The following is a 19,555-nucleotide window of genomic DNA, read 5'->3' on the forward strand; positions in this document are numbered from 1 at the left end:
AAAGATACAGAATTAATTGTTTTACGCAGTGATTTCTAGTTGAAATGAATATGTGTTTACGTCAATGATTTTAAAGTTAACCGAAATGTTGAATTATTTTTTTATAGACACTAAACACAGTGACGTAAATATAACTCCAATCATAAGTGTCATATTTTCTTACACTGCTGTGCGCGCCATCGCCACGTAGAGGCAGTATTGTACGATGTATAGACTGGATTACAGCACGAAAGAGCAGTAATAAATGTCCTCACAAAATGTATGCATACTTTTAACTAATCAGGTATCCCATATTTCATTTCAATTGTGTTTTTTTGTTTGTTGTTGTTGTTTTTTTTTAATTTTTTTTAATTTTTTTAGATATTTGCAGTTTTAAGCACTTTAATTGCAACTTAGATATCAGTAACAGGTAGACCTTACCAGGGCCTGTTCACATTATTTTAGCATCGACTACATTTGGCTGTTATATATATACAAATTCATAAATGCTTTCTTTATTTTCATTTACTTAACACAAAATGTGTTCCAACATTGCCTTGTGAAAATAAACAATTGTTGTGCCAATCAAATTTAAAATTAAACTTGCAAAATGTCATGTCTATCATTATCCTGACATGACAATGAAGCAATAACATTAGCATCTGAAACACACGCATATTTTATGAATATTATCTAGATCAGGGGGTCTCCAACGTGGTACCAGCGCAGCTCCTTTTGTTGCGCGTGCAAGCATGTGAAATTTTTAGACGCGGTCGAATAAACGTTTCTTTTTTTATCTTTTTGGGGTATTGTATTTGAAAAAGTCCTTTTCTTACTTTCACCATTTCAAACCTGGAATAAAAGAAAACCACAACCACGCGCATGATATCACTTTCACTCTATCATGGAGAGTATTTCATCAAATGGATACCAAAAAAAAACCCTCACTAAGTATCCATAAGATATTGTGCTGCGACAACTACTTATGAGTTCGTCTCACACTAGTTGAAGGGAAACTGTTTTTTCATCATCCGCAGGTTTAGTTTATATGAGTCGTGAGACAGCCGTAATAAAAGCTGAGATGAGTGGTTTCTCTGAAGTTTTATTACAGAATGTTCTGAGCACAAATGAGCTACAAGACCATGGCTGTATGATTCACGAGTGCACGGTCAAAACGGTAGAAAATTACTTTCATCCTGGGAGGGTGGACCTTGAGACTGATTCCTAAATAAACAAACAAAGAGAGTGAGCTGAAGTGGAAACTACCTAAAACTGTCTTTGTGGCTACAAAATAAAAGATAATGGAGGAACTGAAAAATTAGAACTAAATAAATGAATAAAACTTGAAGTTCATTAATTATGACTAATTGAATGAGTGAAATAATGAAGAAATCATACGATCGTGACTATATACATTCAGTGGCACATTTCAAAATGACAAAAATAGTCAACAATATAAAAGAAATAGATCTTTATTTCCTTTAAAAAAACGTTTTGGAAATTCATGATAAAATGGATAAAATTTCAAGGCATTGTTGTAGTATACTAAGGATGTTATAAGCCAGAGGTCTCCAACGCGGTGCCCGCGGGCACCAGCACGTCCCCTCGGAACAGCTGAGATGCCTGCGGAACTATTCTGAAATTGCTCACTAGTGCTGGATCATCGTGATTTTCTAGTAAGGTTATTTCTATAGTGGTTGACTGGGTCTATTTAACCCTGCTTTGAGTAATAAAGTAACAACATAGGTGTTTCTGTAGTGCAGTGGTTGGCACATATGCCTAACTTGCAAAAGGTCCCTGGTTCAAGACTGGATGGAAACATTTGTTGTCCTTGAGAGAGATGGACGCCACTAGGCTGTACTTGCCCAAGCCAAACCACAGGAAACGGTGCCCCTATGACCCTCGTGGTTAAGGGATTCACCCACCAATAACACGATGTAATGTTATTTTCGAAACACGTATCAAACTGGGTTATTTTTGTGCTATTTAGTAACAAAAAGTAGCTCTGAGTTTGAAAAAAGTTGGGGACCCCAGTTATAAGCTATGTGTAAAATAGAAAAGGGTGAGGTTGAGAAAGAAGATTGACAATATACGGTAAACTTTTGATACTTTTGACTGCAGATCCGAACCGATTCACATCACAGCCTCTTGTTTAATCATCTTCTTCATCCCCTTCCTCTCCTGACTCAGGCTCAGGCACCCACAGTCCAGAGTCAATACATCTCGCCAGGTGATACCTGCCCTCCTGGGGATACCAACACATCCTCATCATTATCAACATAATCATCAACAAAGATCATCCACTCACATCAGGATGCAGCTTGCCCATGACTTCTTGCAGAAGGTCAATGTCCTTCTCGTCAAAACTCCTCTGCATATCCTGACAGAGAAACAACAGCGGAACAACGTTTGAGCGCTAGAGTCTGTTTACAAAAATCGGAGTTGTGCCACAGGATCAATAAGTCGTTTCTATGTGTGCAAACGGAGTGAAACAAGAAACTCTCGGAAGAGTGTCCCTTGCAGGGTAAACAAACACTGCAGTCACACAAGCGCAACAAAAATGATTTATGGCAGGGCATGCATGTACATACGCGGCTCCATTTGAATGAAACTGAAAATTAGCAAATTGACGCTAGTATGAAAAATGTTTGAAATCATATGTTAGAGAGAAAATGTGTATTATTTGAGCGCTAGATGTCAATGGATTGTGTCGTGTATGTCATAATCTTTATTTTCTTTCTTATTGTATGTGTGTGTCTTGCTATCGGTCACCCCTCTTGAGGGATATGACCAAGATAGATAGATAGATAGGTAGATAGATAGATAGATAGATAGATAGATAGATAGATAGATAGATAGATAGATAGATAGATAGATAGATAGATAGATAGATAGATAGATAGATAGATAGATAGATAGATAGATAGATAGATAGATAGATAGATAGATAGATAGATAGATAGATAGATAGATAGATAGATAGATAGATAGATAGATAGATAGATAGATAGATAGATAGATAGATAGATAGATAGATAGATAGATAGATAGACTACTGATGTGACTCAGCTGTGCCTGCTCATTTGGCGCCAACCGCCGCGGGTTCTGATTGGCTCCCTGTCACTATTTGAACCCAGTCCTGTCTGCCCCCTGTTGTCAGTCTGTCTGCGAACTTCAGTGTATACTAGGCAAGCCTTTTCGACCCTGACTCCCACCTGTCCCGTTTTTGCTCCCGTCTCCAACTACGACCTGTTTTGCTCCTGACCACGTCTGTTCTCCGTCCCGGCTTACGGCCTCTTTTTGCCTGATCTAAAACATTCATGAGGGCCAGGAAAAACTCAATAAAAAGTCGCGGTGTTCTGTCGTGCCACCGAAAACAAGTGCTAAAGCCACAACAGAAGAAGACATAACGCAGAGACTCGAACTGACCAAAACGCACATTGTTACTTAAAAAAACAAAAAAAAGATAAATGAGAAAAGAAAAAAAGAAGAAAAAGAAATCAAAATCAAAATAATTTATGTACAAAAAACACAAAACATAATAAAAAGGAAAATAAAAATAAAAAATAAACAGAAAAAGAAAAAAAAGAAAAGAAAAAGAGAAAATGGCATTTTTTGTTTTTGTCTTTTAACTTTTTAATTCCTTTCCCTTTTAAATTATTTTTCTCCATTTCATTTTTTTGATTTCTCTTCCCCTACTTTTCTTTTTATCCCCGTATTCCTTTCTTGCCTCTATTTCTTATTTGTAAAAAAAAATGGACATTTATAGGAGAATTCATGTAGTTTTACTTTTTTTATGAATTACGTTTATTTTCCCATTAAGAGACACCAAATATCACACACTGTCCCTTCAACACGCAGAGTACATTTCTTTCGAAAAGTTAGAATACATATATCATTTCACAAGTTTTTTTTTTACCTATAGCAGCAAGATGGCAGGCAATTCTGTCACGTGAGCTTCATGTCATTTAAAACAAACACAAATTCCAAAATATTTTTTTAACTGTCCTTGAATAAATATCAAATACAACTCCACTACATTAGGGGGCAGTGACACTGTCATGAGCAGATGTGTGTGCTCTTTTATTTTCTTGCAGGTTAGAATACAATATCATGGAGAGGTGTTATTTTGGTTCTTCTTCCTCTGTGGTATGATAATAATTGAGGAGTACTCCCTGATGAACTTTATTTCATGGAAAATAAATACACGCTTCTTGACGTATAAGTATTTCAAAAATGCAAAATAGTTCAGGCAAAATGGTTCATAGGCTTTTGCTTATTGTACAAATCAACATTCTTTTTAATTTATTTTTTGATGAGTGAACCTTTTTAACTACTAGTACGCCCTAAATATGCACAATGTCCCTTTAAATTTGAACTTGATTAGCTGTACCAGATTAATATTTCGGAATTTACGGATCAATGTTTATGCATGCGTATCTGTATGCCGTCTTTACCTTAGGCAAAGACTTGTAGACCTCAATGGGATCTAGACCGCCGGGTCCTAATCTTTTCTGTTTTTCCTCCTCCTCCAGTTCTTCCCTGGCTTCCTCCATACGCATCCGAGCACAGCTACGAACGCGTTCCTTCAACGAGTCCAACTCTCGGTCCATAGCCTCCCGGTTAGACTGGTCCAGCCCCTGTGAGACAACGGGTAAAAACGTAAACCTAGCGCAGGGAAATCTGAGTTTGACCTTGAATAATAACCTTCAAACTTGAGAAGAACTGCCGGAAGCAGCCTCGCGGGTCCGTCTTTATCGCTCGGCCCAAATCCAAGATGGACTTCATGATGATGGCCTGGTGGGCTACCTGCTCCATCAGGGCGTGCTTCTGAATATTGAGTCAATGGTAATAGTTAATGGTCTGGATTTATATAGCGTGTTTCAAGTTACTGAAGACCTCCCAAAGCACTCTGCAATGTGCCTCACACTTAGCTTATTCACACACACTCCTTTCTTTTGATTAATCTGTCGTTCAGGTTATTCATGCTTCTCAGTTCCATCAAGAAGTTAAATTCTATCGGCATCGACGCTAATGCTGCACGTCGAGCCTGTCTCGTCATATTTCTGGTATAAGTTTTCATTTGAATTAGGGCTAAATACTTGTGTTACCGCCCCGTAATCAATCATAGTTTGTGGAACCACTGACATTTCCTTACGCCTTTTGAAGGCCCTGCTTGGCCATCTCGAAATCTGATTGGCTAAACCAACTGATGTTATGCCTCAGGGCCTGCAGAATCGATTGTGAAGGCTTCCAGGAAGATTTTTGGCTCTGACAACAAGTAATAGCTAAAATGTGATTGGTTAAATGCTTATGGTGTATTAGTTTTTATGTATTCGTTTTATGTAACTGTTGTAGTTGTCAACCACAGTGCCGCAAAAGATTATTTATCTTTTCCTAATTAGCTTGAAATTTGCCACCAAAGAATAAATCTTTTTTGACTTATCCATGCCAGCAACGTACTGAATCTGTAATGGCAGATTTTCAAGCAGTTGCAAAATATATAATATTATAAAATTATTATTTGTTGCAGAATAGCTCAGCCATGTGTTCAACGTGCACTCCTTATTTTCAATTAAAATCGGTATAAAATTTTGTTTCACTTTTTCTTGGCTCAAACTAATCTTAAGTGACAAATGTTAAGGCACAGCGGTCTGGTATTACAGGAAATATGAACCCCCTTTGTGTAATAGTATGCCCCAGCAGCAGTGTTGTGGTGTATGACGTCCTGTTACACACATAAAAGTGCAATACAATTTTGCCTGCGGATGCCAGTTTATATTTATTTTAATTTTTTCCCGCAAATGATTTGGTTATTGAGAAGAAAAAAAATCTAGGTGTCAATAACTTCCAATTGTGGTCAGCAATATCTTCGAATGATAAATCATTGTGCTAACACCGTCATATACTATCGTACTACATCCAAGCGTGTCACCCCCTCGTTTATGACATGCACACAAACTTTGAGTTCTTTTTTTAGATAAAAGCATTTGCGCATTACATGGTGGCAAATCACCCAAAAGAAAAAAGCTTTATAGAAGACTCGTTGCCTAAATAACTTTGGACGCTTCTTCTAACAATGATTTCAACTCATTATCAGGTCTTATATCTTCATAACAGTCATTGGTTAGTCCATAAAGAATATGTCACATAGTTTGAATTATAATACACATAGTATAGTATAGTATAGTATAGTATAGTATAGTATAGTATAGTATAGTATAGTATAGTATAGTATAGTATAGTAAAGCAGTGATTTTCAACCACTGTGCCACGGCACACTAGTGTGCCAATGTCACTTTTTAAAATTAAAAATTTCCTAAAACATTTGTGAATCATTTTCTGCAAATATTATGTCATTGTCAAGTGTCTATTCTGTAAAAACTGGGGGCAATATAAATTATATATTGTAATTAAACATACTGTTCAGTGTCATTTTACAACATTTTTGGTTAGTGGTGTGCCGCAAATTTTTTCCAATGTAAAAAATGTGCCAAGGCTCAGAAAAGGTTGAAAAACACTGTAGTATAGTATAGTATAGTATAGTATAGTATAGTATAGTATAGCATAGCATAGCATAGCATAGCATAGCATAGCATAGCATAGCATAGCATAGCATGGCATGGCATGGCATGGCATAGTATAGTATAGTATAGTATAGTATAGTATAGTATAGTATAGTATAGTATAGTATAGTATAGTATAGTATAGTATAGTATAGTATAATAAAGCAGTGATTTTCAACCACTGTGCCACGGCACACTAGTGTGCCAATGTCACTTTTTAAAATTAAAAATTTCCTAAAACATTTGTGAATCATTTTCTGCAAATATTATGTCATTGTCAAGTGTCTATTCTGTAAAAACTGGGGGCAATATAAATTATATATTGTAATTAAACATACTGTTCAGTGTCATTTTACAACATTTTTGGTTAGTGGTGTGCCGCAAATTTTTTCCAATGTAAAAAATGTGCCAAGGCTCAGAAAAGGTTGAAAAACACTGTAGTATAGTATAGTATAGTATAGTATAGTATAGTATAGTATAGCATAGCATAGCATAGCATAGCATAGCATAGCATGGCATGGCATGGCATAGTATAGTATAGTATAGTATAGTATAGTATAGTATAGTATAGTATAGTATAATAAAGCAGTGATTTTTAACCACTGTGCCACGGCACACTAGTGTGCCAATGTCACTTTTTAAAATTAAAAATTTCCTAAAACATTTGTGAATCATTTTCTGCAAATATTATGTCATTGTCAAGTGTCTATTCTGTAAAAACTGGGGGCAATATAAATTATATATTGTAATTAAACATACTGTTCAGTGTCATTTTACAACATTTTTGGTTAGTGGTGTGCCGCAAATTTTTTCTAATGTAAAAAATGTGCCAAGGCTCAGAAAAGGTTGAAAAACACTGTAGTATAGTATAGTATAGTATAGTATAGTATAGTATAGTATAGTATAGTATAGTATAGTATAGCATAGCATAGCATAGCATAGCATAGCATAGCATAGCATAGCATGGCATGGCATGGCATGGCATAGTATAGTATAGTATAGTATAGTATAGTATAGTATAGTATAGTATAGTATAGTATAGTATAGTATAGTATAGTATAGTATAGTATAGTATAGTATAATAAAGCAGTGATTTTCAACCACTGTGCCACGGCACACTAGTGTGCCAATGTCACTTTTTAAAATTAAAAATTTCCTAAAACATTTGTGAATCATTTTCTGCAAATATTATGTCATTGTCAAGTGTCTATTCTGTAAAAACTGGGGGCAATATAAATTATATATTGTAATTAAACATACTGTTCAGTGTCATTTTACAACATTTTTGGTTAGTGGTGTGCCGCAAATTTTTTCCAATGTAAAAAATGTGCCAAGGCTCAGAAAAGGTTGAAAAACACTGTAGTATAGTATAGTATAGTATAGTATAGTATAGTATAGCATAGCATAGCATAGCATAGCATAGCATAGCATAGCATGGCATGGCATGGCATGGCATAGTATAGTATAGTATAGTATAGTATAGTATAGTATAGTATAGTATAGTATAGTATAGTATAGTATAGTATAGTATAGTATAATAAAGCAGTGATTTTCAACCACTGTGCCACGGCACACTAGTGTGCCAATGTCACTTTTTAAAATTAAAAATTTCCTAAAACATTTGTGAATCATTTTCTGCAAATATTATGTCATTGTCAAGTGTCTATTCTGTAAAAACTGGGGGCAATATAAATTATATATTGTAATTAAACATACTGTTCAGTGTCATTTTACAACATTTTTGGTTAGTGGTGTGCCGCAAATTTTTTCCAATGTAAAAAATGTGCCAAGGCTCAGAAAAGGTTGAAAAACACTGTAGTATAGTATAGTATAGTATAGTATAGTATAGTATAGTATAGTATAGTATAGTATAGTATAGTATAGCATAGCATAGCATAGCATAGCATAGCATAGCATAGCATGGCATGGCATGGCATAGTATAGTATAGTATAGTATAGTATAGTATAGTATAGTATAATAAAGCAGTGATTTTCAACCACTGTGCCACGGCACACTAGTGTGCCAATGTCACTTTTTAAAATTAAAACAACATTTTTGGTTAGTGGTGTGCCGCAAATTTTTTCCAATGTAAAAAAAACGTGCCCTGGCTCAGAAAAGGTTGAAAAACACTGTAGTATAGTATAGTATAGTATAGTATAGTATAGTATAGTATAGTATAGTATAGTATAGTATAGTATAGTATAGTATAGTATAGTATAGTATAGTATAGTATTCATTCCTCTTCTTCCATTACTTTACTCCTTACACTCTAACAACAATACAGTTTGTAAAAAAAAAATTGAAAAAAATTAAGCTCAAAATGTATGGTATATAGTTTATATAAATGTATATTGTATTTGTTTATTTAAACTTTGAGTAACTGGCTATTAATCATTCTTCTCTTCTTCAGATTGATGGCAAAATGCCCGAATTTATAGCTTACAAAGAGTCAAACGTGCAATATGGCAACACCTGAGAAGAGCTGCTAACAGACTCCATATTTTCTAGGCCAGGCCCCTAAAAGGTACACATTAAATCTAACACAGGAATGAATCGACCTCATCTATCTCATAGTCGATGCAGAAGACCACGAGGCAGTTTGCCGTCTCCTCACACACAAGATGTGGATTCTCCGACAGGTACTTCTGGCTGTCGTCATAGCGCCGCAACATCCCTAGTGTAACACACCGGACAGTAGATACACAAATAAATAAATACATTTTTGGGAAGCCAGACTTCATCAGCTGATATATTTAACTCGCCGCGAGTTGTCACCTGCTTCTACTGTAATTGAGGAAGTAATACTGTTAGATATAATTCAATACAGTAGACGTGACAATACTATATTATTGCACTTTCCTGTGTCCATGTAGAGCAGGGGTCTTAAAATCGCGGCACGTGGGCCATTTGACAATAGTTTAAGAATGAGAAATGAGAGGGTTGAACAGAGAGAGAGTGGGGGAGGGTGGTAGAGAGAGAGACAGAGAGAAAAAATGAGAGGGAGGAAGAGAGAGAGAGAGAGTGGGGAAGGGTGGTAGAAAGAGAGAGACAGAGAAAAAGAATGAGAGGGTGGAAAAGAGAGTGAGAGAGAGAATGAGGGAGGTTGAGAGAAAAAATTAGGAAGAGAGAGAGAGAGAGATAATGAGAGAATGGGAGAAAGAGAATGAGAGGTGGAAAGAGAGAGAGGGAGAATGAAAGGAAGAAAGAGAGAAAGAGAGAGAGAGAATTAGGGAGGGGGGAGAGAGAGATAATGAGAGGGAAAGAGAGAATGAGAGGTAGGGAGAGGCAGAATGAGAGGGTGGGAGAGAGACAGAGAGAAAGAATGAGAGGGTGGAAAAGAGAGAGAGTGAGAGAGCGAATGAGGGAGGTAGAGAGAATTATTAGGGAGGGAGAGAGAGATAATGAGAGGGAGAGAGAGAGTGAATGAGAGGATGGGAGAGAGAGAGAAAGTGAGAGAGAGTGAATGAAAGCAAGAAAGACAGAGTGAGAGAGGTTGAGAGAGAGAGAGAGAGAATTAGGGAGGGAGGGAGAGAGAGATAATGAGAGGGAAAGAGACAGAGAGAAAGAATGAGAGGGTGGAAAAGAGAGAGCATGGGAGAGAGAATGAGGGAGGTAGAGAGAAAAATTAGGGAGGTGGGGAGAGAGAGGTAATGAGAGAGAGGGAGGGAGAGAATAGGAAGGTGGGAAAGAGAGAGAAAGAGAGAGAGAAAATGAAAGGGGAAAGGGCGAGAGAGAAAATGAAAGAAAGAAAGAGAGTGAGAGGGTGAGAGAGAGAGAGAGACAATTAGGGAGGGAGGGAGAGATAATGAGAGAGAAAGAGAGAATAAGAGGGAGGGAGGGAGAGAGAGATTGAGAGGGTCAGATAGAGACAGAGAGAAAGAATGAGAGGGTGGAAAAGAGAGAGAGTGAGAGAGAGAATGAGGGAAGTAGAGAGAAAAAAATAGGGTGGGAGGGATAGAAAGATAATGAGAGGGAGGCAGAGAGCAAATGAGAGGGTGGGAAAGAGAGGGACAGAGAGAGAAAGAGAATGAAAGGGGGAAAGAGAGAGAGAGAATGAAAGGAAGAAAGAGAGAGCGAGAGAAAGGGTGAGAGAGAGGCAGAATTAGGGAGGGAGGGAGAGAGAGATAACGAGAGAGAGAGAATGAGAGGGTGGGAGGGAGACAGAGAGAAAGAATGAGAGAATGGAAAAGAGAGAGCATGAGAGAGGGAATAAGAGAGGTAGAGAGAAAAAAAATAGGGAGGGAGGGAGAGAGAGGTAATGAGAGGGAGGGAGAGAGAGAATAGGAGGGTTGGAGAGAGGGATAAAGAGAGAGAGAGAATGAAAGGGGGAAAGAGAGAGAGGTAATATAAGGAAGAGAGAGAGAGGGTGAGAGAGTGAATTAGGGAGGGAGGGAGAGAGAGATAATGAGAGGGAAAGAGAGAATAAGAGGAAGGGAGAAGAGAGAGAATGAGTGGGTGTGAGAGAGAGAGAGAGAGAGAGAGAGAATGAAAGGGAGAAAGACATAGAGAGAGAAAGAAAGAGAGAGAAAGAGAGAGAGAGAGAGAGAGAGAGAGAGAGAGGGGGAGAGAGAGAGAGAAAAAAAGAGAGAGAGAGGGGAAATAAGAGAATGTGAGAGAGAGAGACAGATACAGAGAGAGAGAGAGAGAATGAGAGGTAGGGTGGGAGAGGGAGTGTATGAGAGGGACAGAGAGAGAGATGGAGTGAGAGAGCAGGGAGGGAAGGAAGAAAAGATAGAAATAGAGGGAGTGCAGATTGGAAGGGGTGAAGATCACATCTCCTTTCTGTTTTCTTAACCTGTCTATACAAATAAATGTCCCCCTAAAAACTAGAAATGGCGTCTATCATATTGTAAAGTATCATCTTGGAATCCTAGCAAATGCTGGGCAAATGCTGCACAAAGACAATTATATACTTTTCAATGACCTTCTATAACTACGACCTTGCCCTCCAACCCAAATGAGTTTGACACCCCTGTGTGCTCCTGTGTTATTTCAAGCTGTCTTTGAGGAAGTGAAAATGACAATTTGTAGTGAAGGTCAGCAGATATCGGTTTTACCAAAGTGTTTGATTTCCTTGTCGTACTTCTCCACAAAGCTCTTGTGCTTCTCCACTTGCTCCTCTTGTGTTTCTTCCTTCGGTTTCATGTTGACGACGCTCTTCAAGACAAACATAATGCAGGCGTATGAGTTTGACGGACGTTTCGAGATGTTTTCGTCTCACCTTGCTGAAACCCTCTTTGCTGATGGTGTCCACGTTCCAGGGAAGCTTTTTCTCGTCACGCCTGTGTTCTTCTAACATCTTTTCGAACAATCTCTTGTCCTTGCTCAGCCTGCTGACCTGCGCTCGGACCTCTATCCGTTCAGCCTCGTCTGTACTCTCCTCCATGGCTTGTAGTCTTCCTTGCTCCTCCTTCAGCAGCCTGTTGCACTCTTCGAGGTTGATCTCCAAGTCTTCTCCCCTTTGTTGAAACGCCGCCATCTTCTCCAGTCGGACCTTTTGAGCCCAGAAAAATAACAAGTCATGTTCAATGTTGCGTGTGCCGCATAAGGGAAAAGCACGACTGCCGTAGTAGATCAGGGAAATGAAAAGTCAAATGGACAAAGGGCCAAATGAAAAAATTGCCTTCGTATCGAGTGCCGGACTGATGGAATGTGTTTTTGGCGAGCGGCATTTTGGTTTTGGCGTCAGGCATGAGGGGGGCACTTTAGGGAGGAAGACAGTGTGGTGGCAATGGAGTTAAGTACCGTATTTTCCGCACTATAAGACGCACCGGGTTATAGGGCGCACCCCGAAAAAATAGTTTTTGGTCCTATTTTTGACATACATAAGACGCACCGGATTATAAGGCGCTACAATGGGAACGTCGACAAAACAGTCGGATAGTTCAGTCAAACTTATTACCCCCTTAACATTCCGAAAGCTGGCAAAGAAGCAAATACGTGTCGAGAACACGTGCGGATGCGGTGTCCGTACGATGTCACTCAAATGCATCCTTCCATCATTCGGAAGGTTAAAGTCTTGGGATTCAAGAAATGCCAAACATTCCTTAGTTTCTATTTTCTTTTTCGCTCGCAACTTTACTGTGCATATGACAATAAACACTTGGAATTGAGTTGAATTTAAAAATAGACACTCCATTCCATCCATTATCTGCACCGCTTATCACAGAATTATCGAGTTCAGTCTGAAAAAAGATACAGGGATAATATATAGCCGGAGTAGCTCACCGAAGTCGTTGTGTTCATAATAATGTGCAGCCAATGTCCTCTTATATCCCTGAGTGTAGTAAATCCAGGAGAATAAAATATTTACAAATACAGAATAGTAAAAAATGCTTTCTGTATGCCGTCAACCACGTGCTATACGCATTCATCTTTTTCGGCCAATTGCAGGCTTTGTTTTGCCGTTTAAGCCTATGCCAGCCTGTAAATGATAAAAAGGATCCGCCCCTTGACCTCCGAATAACTTTAGCCAATAGTGATCGATTCAAATGATGATTGACACATTGGTTAGCCAATGAAACGCCGGTAAATAAATCCCAGCATACACCGCGGACTACTTGGCGTTCAGGGGAAAATCTAGTCGGCGGCTGCAAGTTAGTTGGAGGACTTTGCGATTTAATATTGATCCATAAATAAGGCGCACTGTATTATAAGGCGCATGGTCAGCTTTTGAAAAAAATAAAGGCTTTTAGGTGCGCCTTATAGTGCGGAAAATACGGTAATTATCATGTTTGATCATTTGAGAACTTAGTTGCCAAAATCCTTAAGTGTGTGTGGCACATTGGAAAATGGCGAGTTTCCGTTTTCCGCAGCGCCTGCGCACTTAGTACAAAACACCAGCGTGACGGCTGGAAACGTTTGTGCTGCCCTTTCAGAGTGAAATTAATCTATACATACATTATTTATATCATAGGGAAGCACGGCGGCGCAGTGGTTAGCGCATGTGCGGCACAGTTCATGTCATGGGAACCTCCTGCGTGGGTTCAAATCCAGCTCCAGAGTTCCTGTGCGGAGTTTGTATGTTCTCCCCGTGCTTGCGTGGGTTTCTTCCGGGCACTCCGGTTTCCTCCCACATTCCAAAAAACATGCATTTCAGGTGAATTGGCCAGTCCAAATTGTCCCTAGGTGTGAATGAGCGAGTGGGTTGTCTGTCCCCGTGTGCCCTGCGATTGGCTTGCAACCTGTTCAGGGTGTCCCCTGCCCACTGCCCGATGATTGCTGGGATGGGCTCCAGCACCCCCGCGACCCTACTGAGTATAAGCGGTGCAGCTAATGAGATGAGATTTATATCATACATGACAAGAGCAAAACTAGATTTCGATGGTACTTTTTTCAATATTTATTCCACACTAAGTATATTTTTACTTTGTAAACTATAAAACAAGCATAAGTCCTCAATTTATACAACCGAATCAAACAGCAAGGGAAACACACTACAGTTCCCTCTCTGTATCATTAAAGTCATTGCCAATTTCCTTTAATTCTTAAGGAACGATGACAAACGAATGTAATTCAGTCCATTACTGTGGCAACCAACAATGACAACAACACAAAAAGACAACTTCTTACATCTGTGTTGCAGTCAGGCACTATTCTCCACAGTATGGTTGCCCTGCCACTGTCGACTAGAAATATAGGGCACCCATTTTACGCGACAGCAAAGTATTAACTATGTGATTCTTTTCGTAATCACTATCACGAGATCAAAAACATAAGGTAAAAAACTAAAGCTGAAAACGGCTTCAGGTGTGCAGGGGTACAGCGTGTCATGATTACTGATGTGAATCACCTGTGCCCGCTCCTTTTTGCGCCAACTGCCTCGGACTTTGATTGGCTTCCGATCAGTGCTTGAACCCACACCTGTCTGTCCCCTTTTGTCAGTCCATCTGGGAACCTCAGTTAACACTAGGCAAGCCTTTTTCGACCCTGACTCCCACATGTCCCGTTTTTTACTCCTGTTTGTCCTCTGGCTTTGACACATTTTTTGATCCTGACCATGTCTATTCTCCCGTCCCGGCTTTTGACCTCTTTTTGTCAACGATCACGTCTAGTCTCCTTTCCTGGCTACGACTCGTTTCCGACCCCAACCACATTTTTGCACTCCTGTCCCGGCTATTGACCCGTTTCCCGTTCCCGACACCGCCATCGCTCGCCACGGAAGAGCCACTTCCCCCTTCAGAGCGACCTGCTTCCCACATCCAGCAATCACTGGATCATGGGCGCAACCTTTTCCCTTTTTTCCAAAAAAAGTTGTGAGAAACGCAAAGCAAGTGGGTCCTGTGTCCGTTCTGGTCTTGACACAGCGGAGTTGGTGTTCTGCAGCGAAAGGCGTTGCTACAAAATCCCCAAAGCTAATGGCGTTGAGTGTGTGCAGGACTTAATTGAAAAACTAACAAATATATTCTAATATGATCAGATAAATCTAAATTTTCTTATGGCCCCATCTGTAATGTCATAAATCTCCCATAGCATGAACACTACATGCTGTCACGGTTGCCATGGCGCCCGGTTGGTCCCAGCCGGTTGGCGCCCGATTCTGTCGTGGTTGCCACGGCGCCCAATTGGCCCCACCCATGGACACCGGCTGAGACGCATTGACTGATTGCTCCTTGGCAGTACTTAAACGCCCTCCTTTGAGCCGTTAGTTGTCTGAGCGTCTGTGGTACTTCTGTGATACTTCTGTGAAACTTCTGCAAGACTCCTGTTAAATTCTGTGAAATGCCTAGTCTTTGAATTTGCCTGCGTTTGATCCTGTTTTGTTTTTTGGCTTGGTTTGGTTGATTTTTACCACGTTTTTGTCTGGATTTCAATCCACTTCTGCGACCATCGAGCCCCGGATCGAGCGTGCGCGCATTCCTCCTCTCCCCAATAAATTGTGAGTACGTTACGCGAGTGGGTTCTAAATTCTGTTTCCTGCCGCAGTCCTTGACACATGCAAAAGGTGGGTATTACTCAGTCACCATCAGTTACCTATTTTTTCTATTTTAGCAAAAGTGGGCTAATTGACATCAAAGAAAGACAGAATATTAGCAAATTTCTATTATTCACTCTACTGAAATATTCATAGAAATAAAAATCGGATAGAAATACAATAAGGCACAGTGCAAAATTCAGTAAAATAACGCTTTCTTCAAGAAACACGCTTCCTAGTTTACCATACAATATGGAGATCATCTCAAGGGCCGAAGAAACCCGAAGTGGCCCGCGAGCCTTGACTTTGACACATATGTCGTAGATAATGGAGAGAAATCTGGCGATTCCAATTGGGGTTTGGGGAAACTAACGACAATGTGTGACAGAATCTAAGCAAAACATCTACCGTATTTTCCGCACTATAAGGCGCACCTAAAAGCCTTTATTTTTTTCAAAAGCTGACCATGCGCCTTATAATACAGTGCACCTTATTTATGGATCAACATTAAGTTTTCCAACTAACTTGCAGCCGCCGACTAGATTTTCCCCCGAACGCCGAGTAGTACGCGGTGGATGCTGGGATTTATTTACCGGCGTTTCATTGGCTAACCAATGTGTCAATCATCATTTGAATTGATCTTTATTGGCTAAAGTTATTCGGAGGTCAAGAGGCGGATCCTTTTTATCATTTACAGACTGCCATTGGCTCAAACGGCAAACAAAGCCTGCAATTGGCCGAAAAAGACGTGTCAATCATCATTTGAATCGATCACTATTGGCTAAAGTTATTCGGAGGTCAAGAGGCGGATCCTTTTTATCATTTACAGACTGCCATTGGCTCAAACGGCAAACAAAGCCTGCAATTGGCAGAAAAAGACGTGTCAATCATCAGTTGAAACGATCACTATTGGCTAAAGTTATTCGGAGGTCAAGAGGCGGATCCTTTTTATCATTTACAGACTGCCATTGGCTCAAACGGCAATCAAAGCCTGCAATTGGCCGAAAAAGACGTGTCAATCATCAGTTGAAACGATCACTATTGGCTAAAGTTATTCGGAGGTCAAGAGGCGGATCCTTTTTATCATTTACAGACTGCCATTGGCTCAAACGGCAATCAAAGCCTGCAATTGGCCGAAAAAGACGTGTCAATCATCAGTTGAAACGATCACTATTGGCTAAAGTTATTCGGAGGTCAAGAGGCGGATCCTTTTTATCATTTACAGACTGCCATTGGCTCAAACGGCAATCAAAGCCTGCAATTGGCCGAAAAAGACGTGTCAATCATCAGTTGAAACGATCACTATTGGCTAAAGTTATTCGGAGGTCAAGAGGCGGATCCTTTTTATAATTTACAGGCTGCCATTGGCTTAAACAGCGAAACAAAGCCTGCAATTGGCCGAAAATACGTATGCGTATAGCATGTGGCTGACGGCATAGAGAAAGCATTTTTTTCTATTCTGTATTTGTAAATATTGTATTCTCCTGGATTTACTACCCTCACGGATATAAGAGGACATTGCCTGCACATTATTATGAACACAACGACTTCGGTGAGCTACTCCGGCTTTCTATATTATCCCTGTATCTTGTTTCAGACTGAACTCGATGTTTCTGTGATAAGCGGTGCAGATAATGGAGTGTCTATTTTTAAATTCAACTCAATTCCAAGTGTTTATTGTCATATGCACAGTAAAGTTGCGAGCGAAAAAGAAAATAGATACGAAGGAATTGTTATCATTTATTGAATCCCAAGACTTTAACCTTCCGAATGATGGAACGATGCATTTGAGTGACATCTTACGGACACCGCATCCGCACGTGTTTTCGACACGTATTTGCGTCTTTGCAAGCTTTGGGAATGTTAAGGGGGTAATAAGTTGGACTGAACTATCTGACTGTTTTGTCCACGTTCCCATTGTAGCGCCTTATAATAGAATAGAATAGAATAGAATAGAATATACCTTTATTGTCATTGTTACAAATGGGCTAACATATTGTGACAACGAAATTGGGCATGACACTCCAGTTTTACACATAGTGAGGGTATGAGCAAGAAGATAAAGGAACAGAGAAGATAATGTTATAAAAAAAGGGGAATAAGGCTATAGTTATAATCCGGTGCGTCTTATGTATGTCAAAAATAGGACCAAAAACTATTTTTTCGGGGTGCGCCCTATAACCCGGTGCGCCTTATAGTGCGGAAAATACGGTACTACGAGGTTAATCCTGACCCGGTGTCTCATCCGAAACAGGCTTGGCGTGTCCACGTATGGGTTGGTGACATCTTCATCATCTGAAACGTCGATGTGATCCCAGGCGCTGTAGTCGATTCCCGCTCCGGTCCTGCTCATTCTCCGGTCCAAACGTGTTCAGCGGCAACTAGCTAACCAACTCGGTGCGTTCCAACTGCTAGAGACAGGATAAATGACCTTCTGATCCTCTTAGCACACCACAAGCTGTTTACACAAATCCTATTCGTGGCTTTTAGTTAGCTGCCGTTGGGTTTTCCTGATGCATGATTGGTGGAGACCTGGGTTACGTAGAGGAGATGTAATTCAAGTTTTTCTTTATCTATATTGAAGGCTTTTGTATTTTATTTAATTGACTATAAGAGATTTAATATAATACAAATTCCATTTGTTGAATGCAGTGGGGATTTTTCACAGGGAAGGCTTGGGGTCAGTGTGACCTAGACAAGAATTATTTTTACAGAGAAACAACAAGAACGGGGACAGGCTGACGCGGGAAAAGGAGACAAGGGTTCTGATAAGCCTTCTTGTTGTGAGTCCTTTAGACATGGCGGCGTCTTTTGGCGAGGAGGTGGCGACTAGGTGGAGGCCACGTGAGAGTCTGCCAGAGGAGGAGGTGAAGTTGGCACCTGACCCAGCCTTTGTGATGCACCGGTCAGACGAGGTGGGGAGTTCCTGGCCCGCCCATGGGGGAGGAGCCGGTGCCCCGACGTGTCAAAAGACGGTAGACGGAAAAAGAGGGACAGGACGAGAGACAAGAGATGGGGGGCTCGACGAAGACTAATTAGACTAGTTCGGCAATAATTCCGCAAAATTCGACGGAATTCACTTAGCTAAATACTTTAAGAAAAAAAATCTGCCCCGTTTGAAAATGCCTGTCTCTTGTCAATATTTTTTTCCCTAAAATTAAAAAAAGAGCATGCATTGTTAGGAAAAGAAAGTTTGTGTTTGGTTAATGGAGTCAGATAACTAATTTGAACAATTTGGTAAACGCTACAGTTGTAATATAGTTTAATTCCTAACAATTTTCATGTGTATCTTTAAAAAGGGGCTAATTCATTCTAATTTACCTGAGGTTAGTCATTTTGGTGTTCATGAAACTGCTAGACTGAAAGGTTGTGGTCACAACCGACTTTAATCATGTTCACTTAAACTGGATTTATTTATTAACTTACTTAGCGCCTCCAAGTGGTACGAAAAACTTCCTCCATCCTTTAACACTTGAAGTTGAAGGAATTTTGTCATCCCCATAATGGCCAGCGGATAGGCAAAAGGCTGTGTTATTTAAAAGCTGGTGGGTAGCTGGGACAGGAGAGCAAAAATGTGGTCGGGTCAGAAGCGAGTCGTAAGACAGAAAAGGAGAAAAGACGTGGTCAGGGACAAAGAGAGGTCGGAAGCCGGGACGGGAGAGCAGACGTGGTCAGGATCAGAAACAGGTCGAAGCCGGTGATATACGGGAGCAAAAACAGGACAGGGGGAGTCAGGGTCGAAAAAGTCTTGCGTAGTGTTCACTGAGGTTCGCAACCGGACTGACAAAAGGGGACAGACAGGACTGGGTTCAAATACTGATCGGGAGCCAATCAGAATCCGCGGCAGTTGGCGCCAAAAGAAAGGGCACAGCTGAGTCACATCGGTAATCATGACAGAAGGATAACAAAAATACACAAATATTCAATGAAAAAGCTAAAATTTGTAGACTTTCTGATCCAAATTGTATACAAATGATTATTTAAAAAAATGGTGTGCGATAAATTGACAGATTAGTTGGCGACGAATCAATTATTTGTAAAAATACAAAGACGCTACCACATATTATATATTGGACTGTGTCATTATTTAATGTA

General features: G+C 39.9%; 1 protein-coding gene and 1 long non-coding RNA gene across 2 annotated transcripts; one reads left to right on the forward strand and one right to left on the reverse strand.

Annotated features, from left to right (window-relative positions):
• Positions 1 to 1,061: 1,061 nt before the first annotated feature.
• On the reverse strand, positions 1,062 to 17,889 carry LOC148361213 (hsp90 co-chaperone Cdc37-like). The gene is made up of 8 exons (XM_088341953.1): positions 17,694 to 17,889; positions 11,768 to 12,040; positions 11,604 to 11,703; positions 9,105 to 9,220; positions 4,687 to 4,809; positions 4,437 to 4,619; positions 2,288 to 2,359; positions 1,062 to 2,224 (listed from the first exon to the last, which is right to left on the reverse strand). The coding sequence occupies exons 1-8, from the start codon at positions 17,811 to 17,813 to the stop codon at positions 2,132 to 2,134; spliced, it is 1,080 nt and encodes a 359-aa protein (XP_088198079.1). The 5' UTR covers positions 17,814 to 17,889; the 3' UTR covers positions 1,062 to 2,131.
• Positions 16,036 to 19,546, forward strand: LOC148361214 (uncharacterized). Its single transcript, XR_015851119.1, has 3 exons — positions 16,036 to 17,012; positions 17,715 to 17,857; positions 18,257 to 19,546. It is a non-coding gene; the product is annotated as an uncharacterized LOC148361214 (long non-coding RNA).
• The last annotated feature ends 9 nt before the right edge of the window (positions 19,547 to 19,555 follow it).

The sequence above is a fragment of the Urocampus carinirostris genome, chromosome 8, assembly GCF_059441175.1.
Source record: "Urocampus carinirostris isolate Australia breed hairy pipefish chromosome 8, RoL_Ucar_1.0, whole genome shotgun sequence".
In the NCBI taxonomy this organism is placed as follows: domain Eukaryota; kingdom Metazoa; phylum Chordata; class Actinopteri; order Syngnathiformes; family Syngnathidae; genus Urocampus; species Urocampus carinirostris.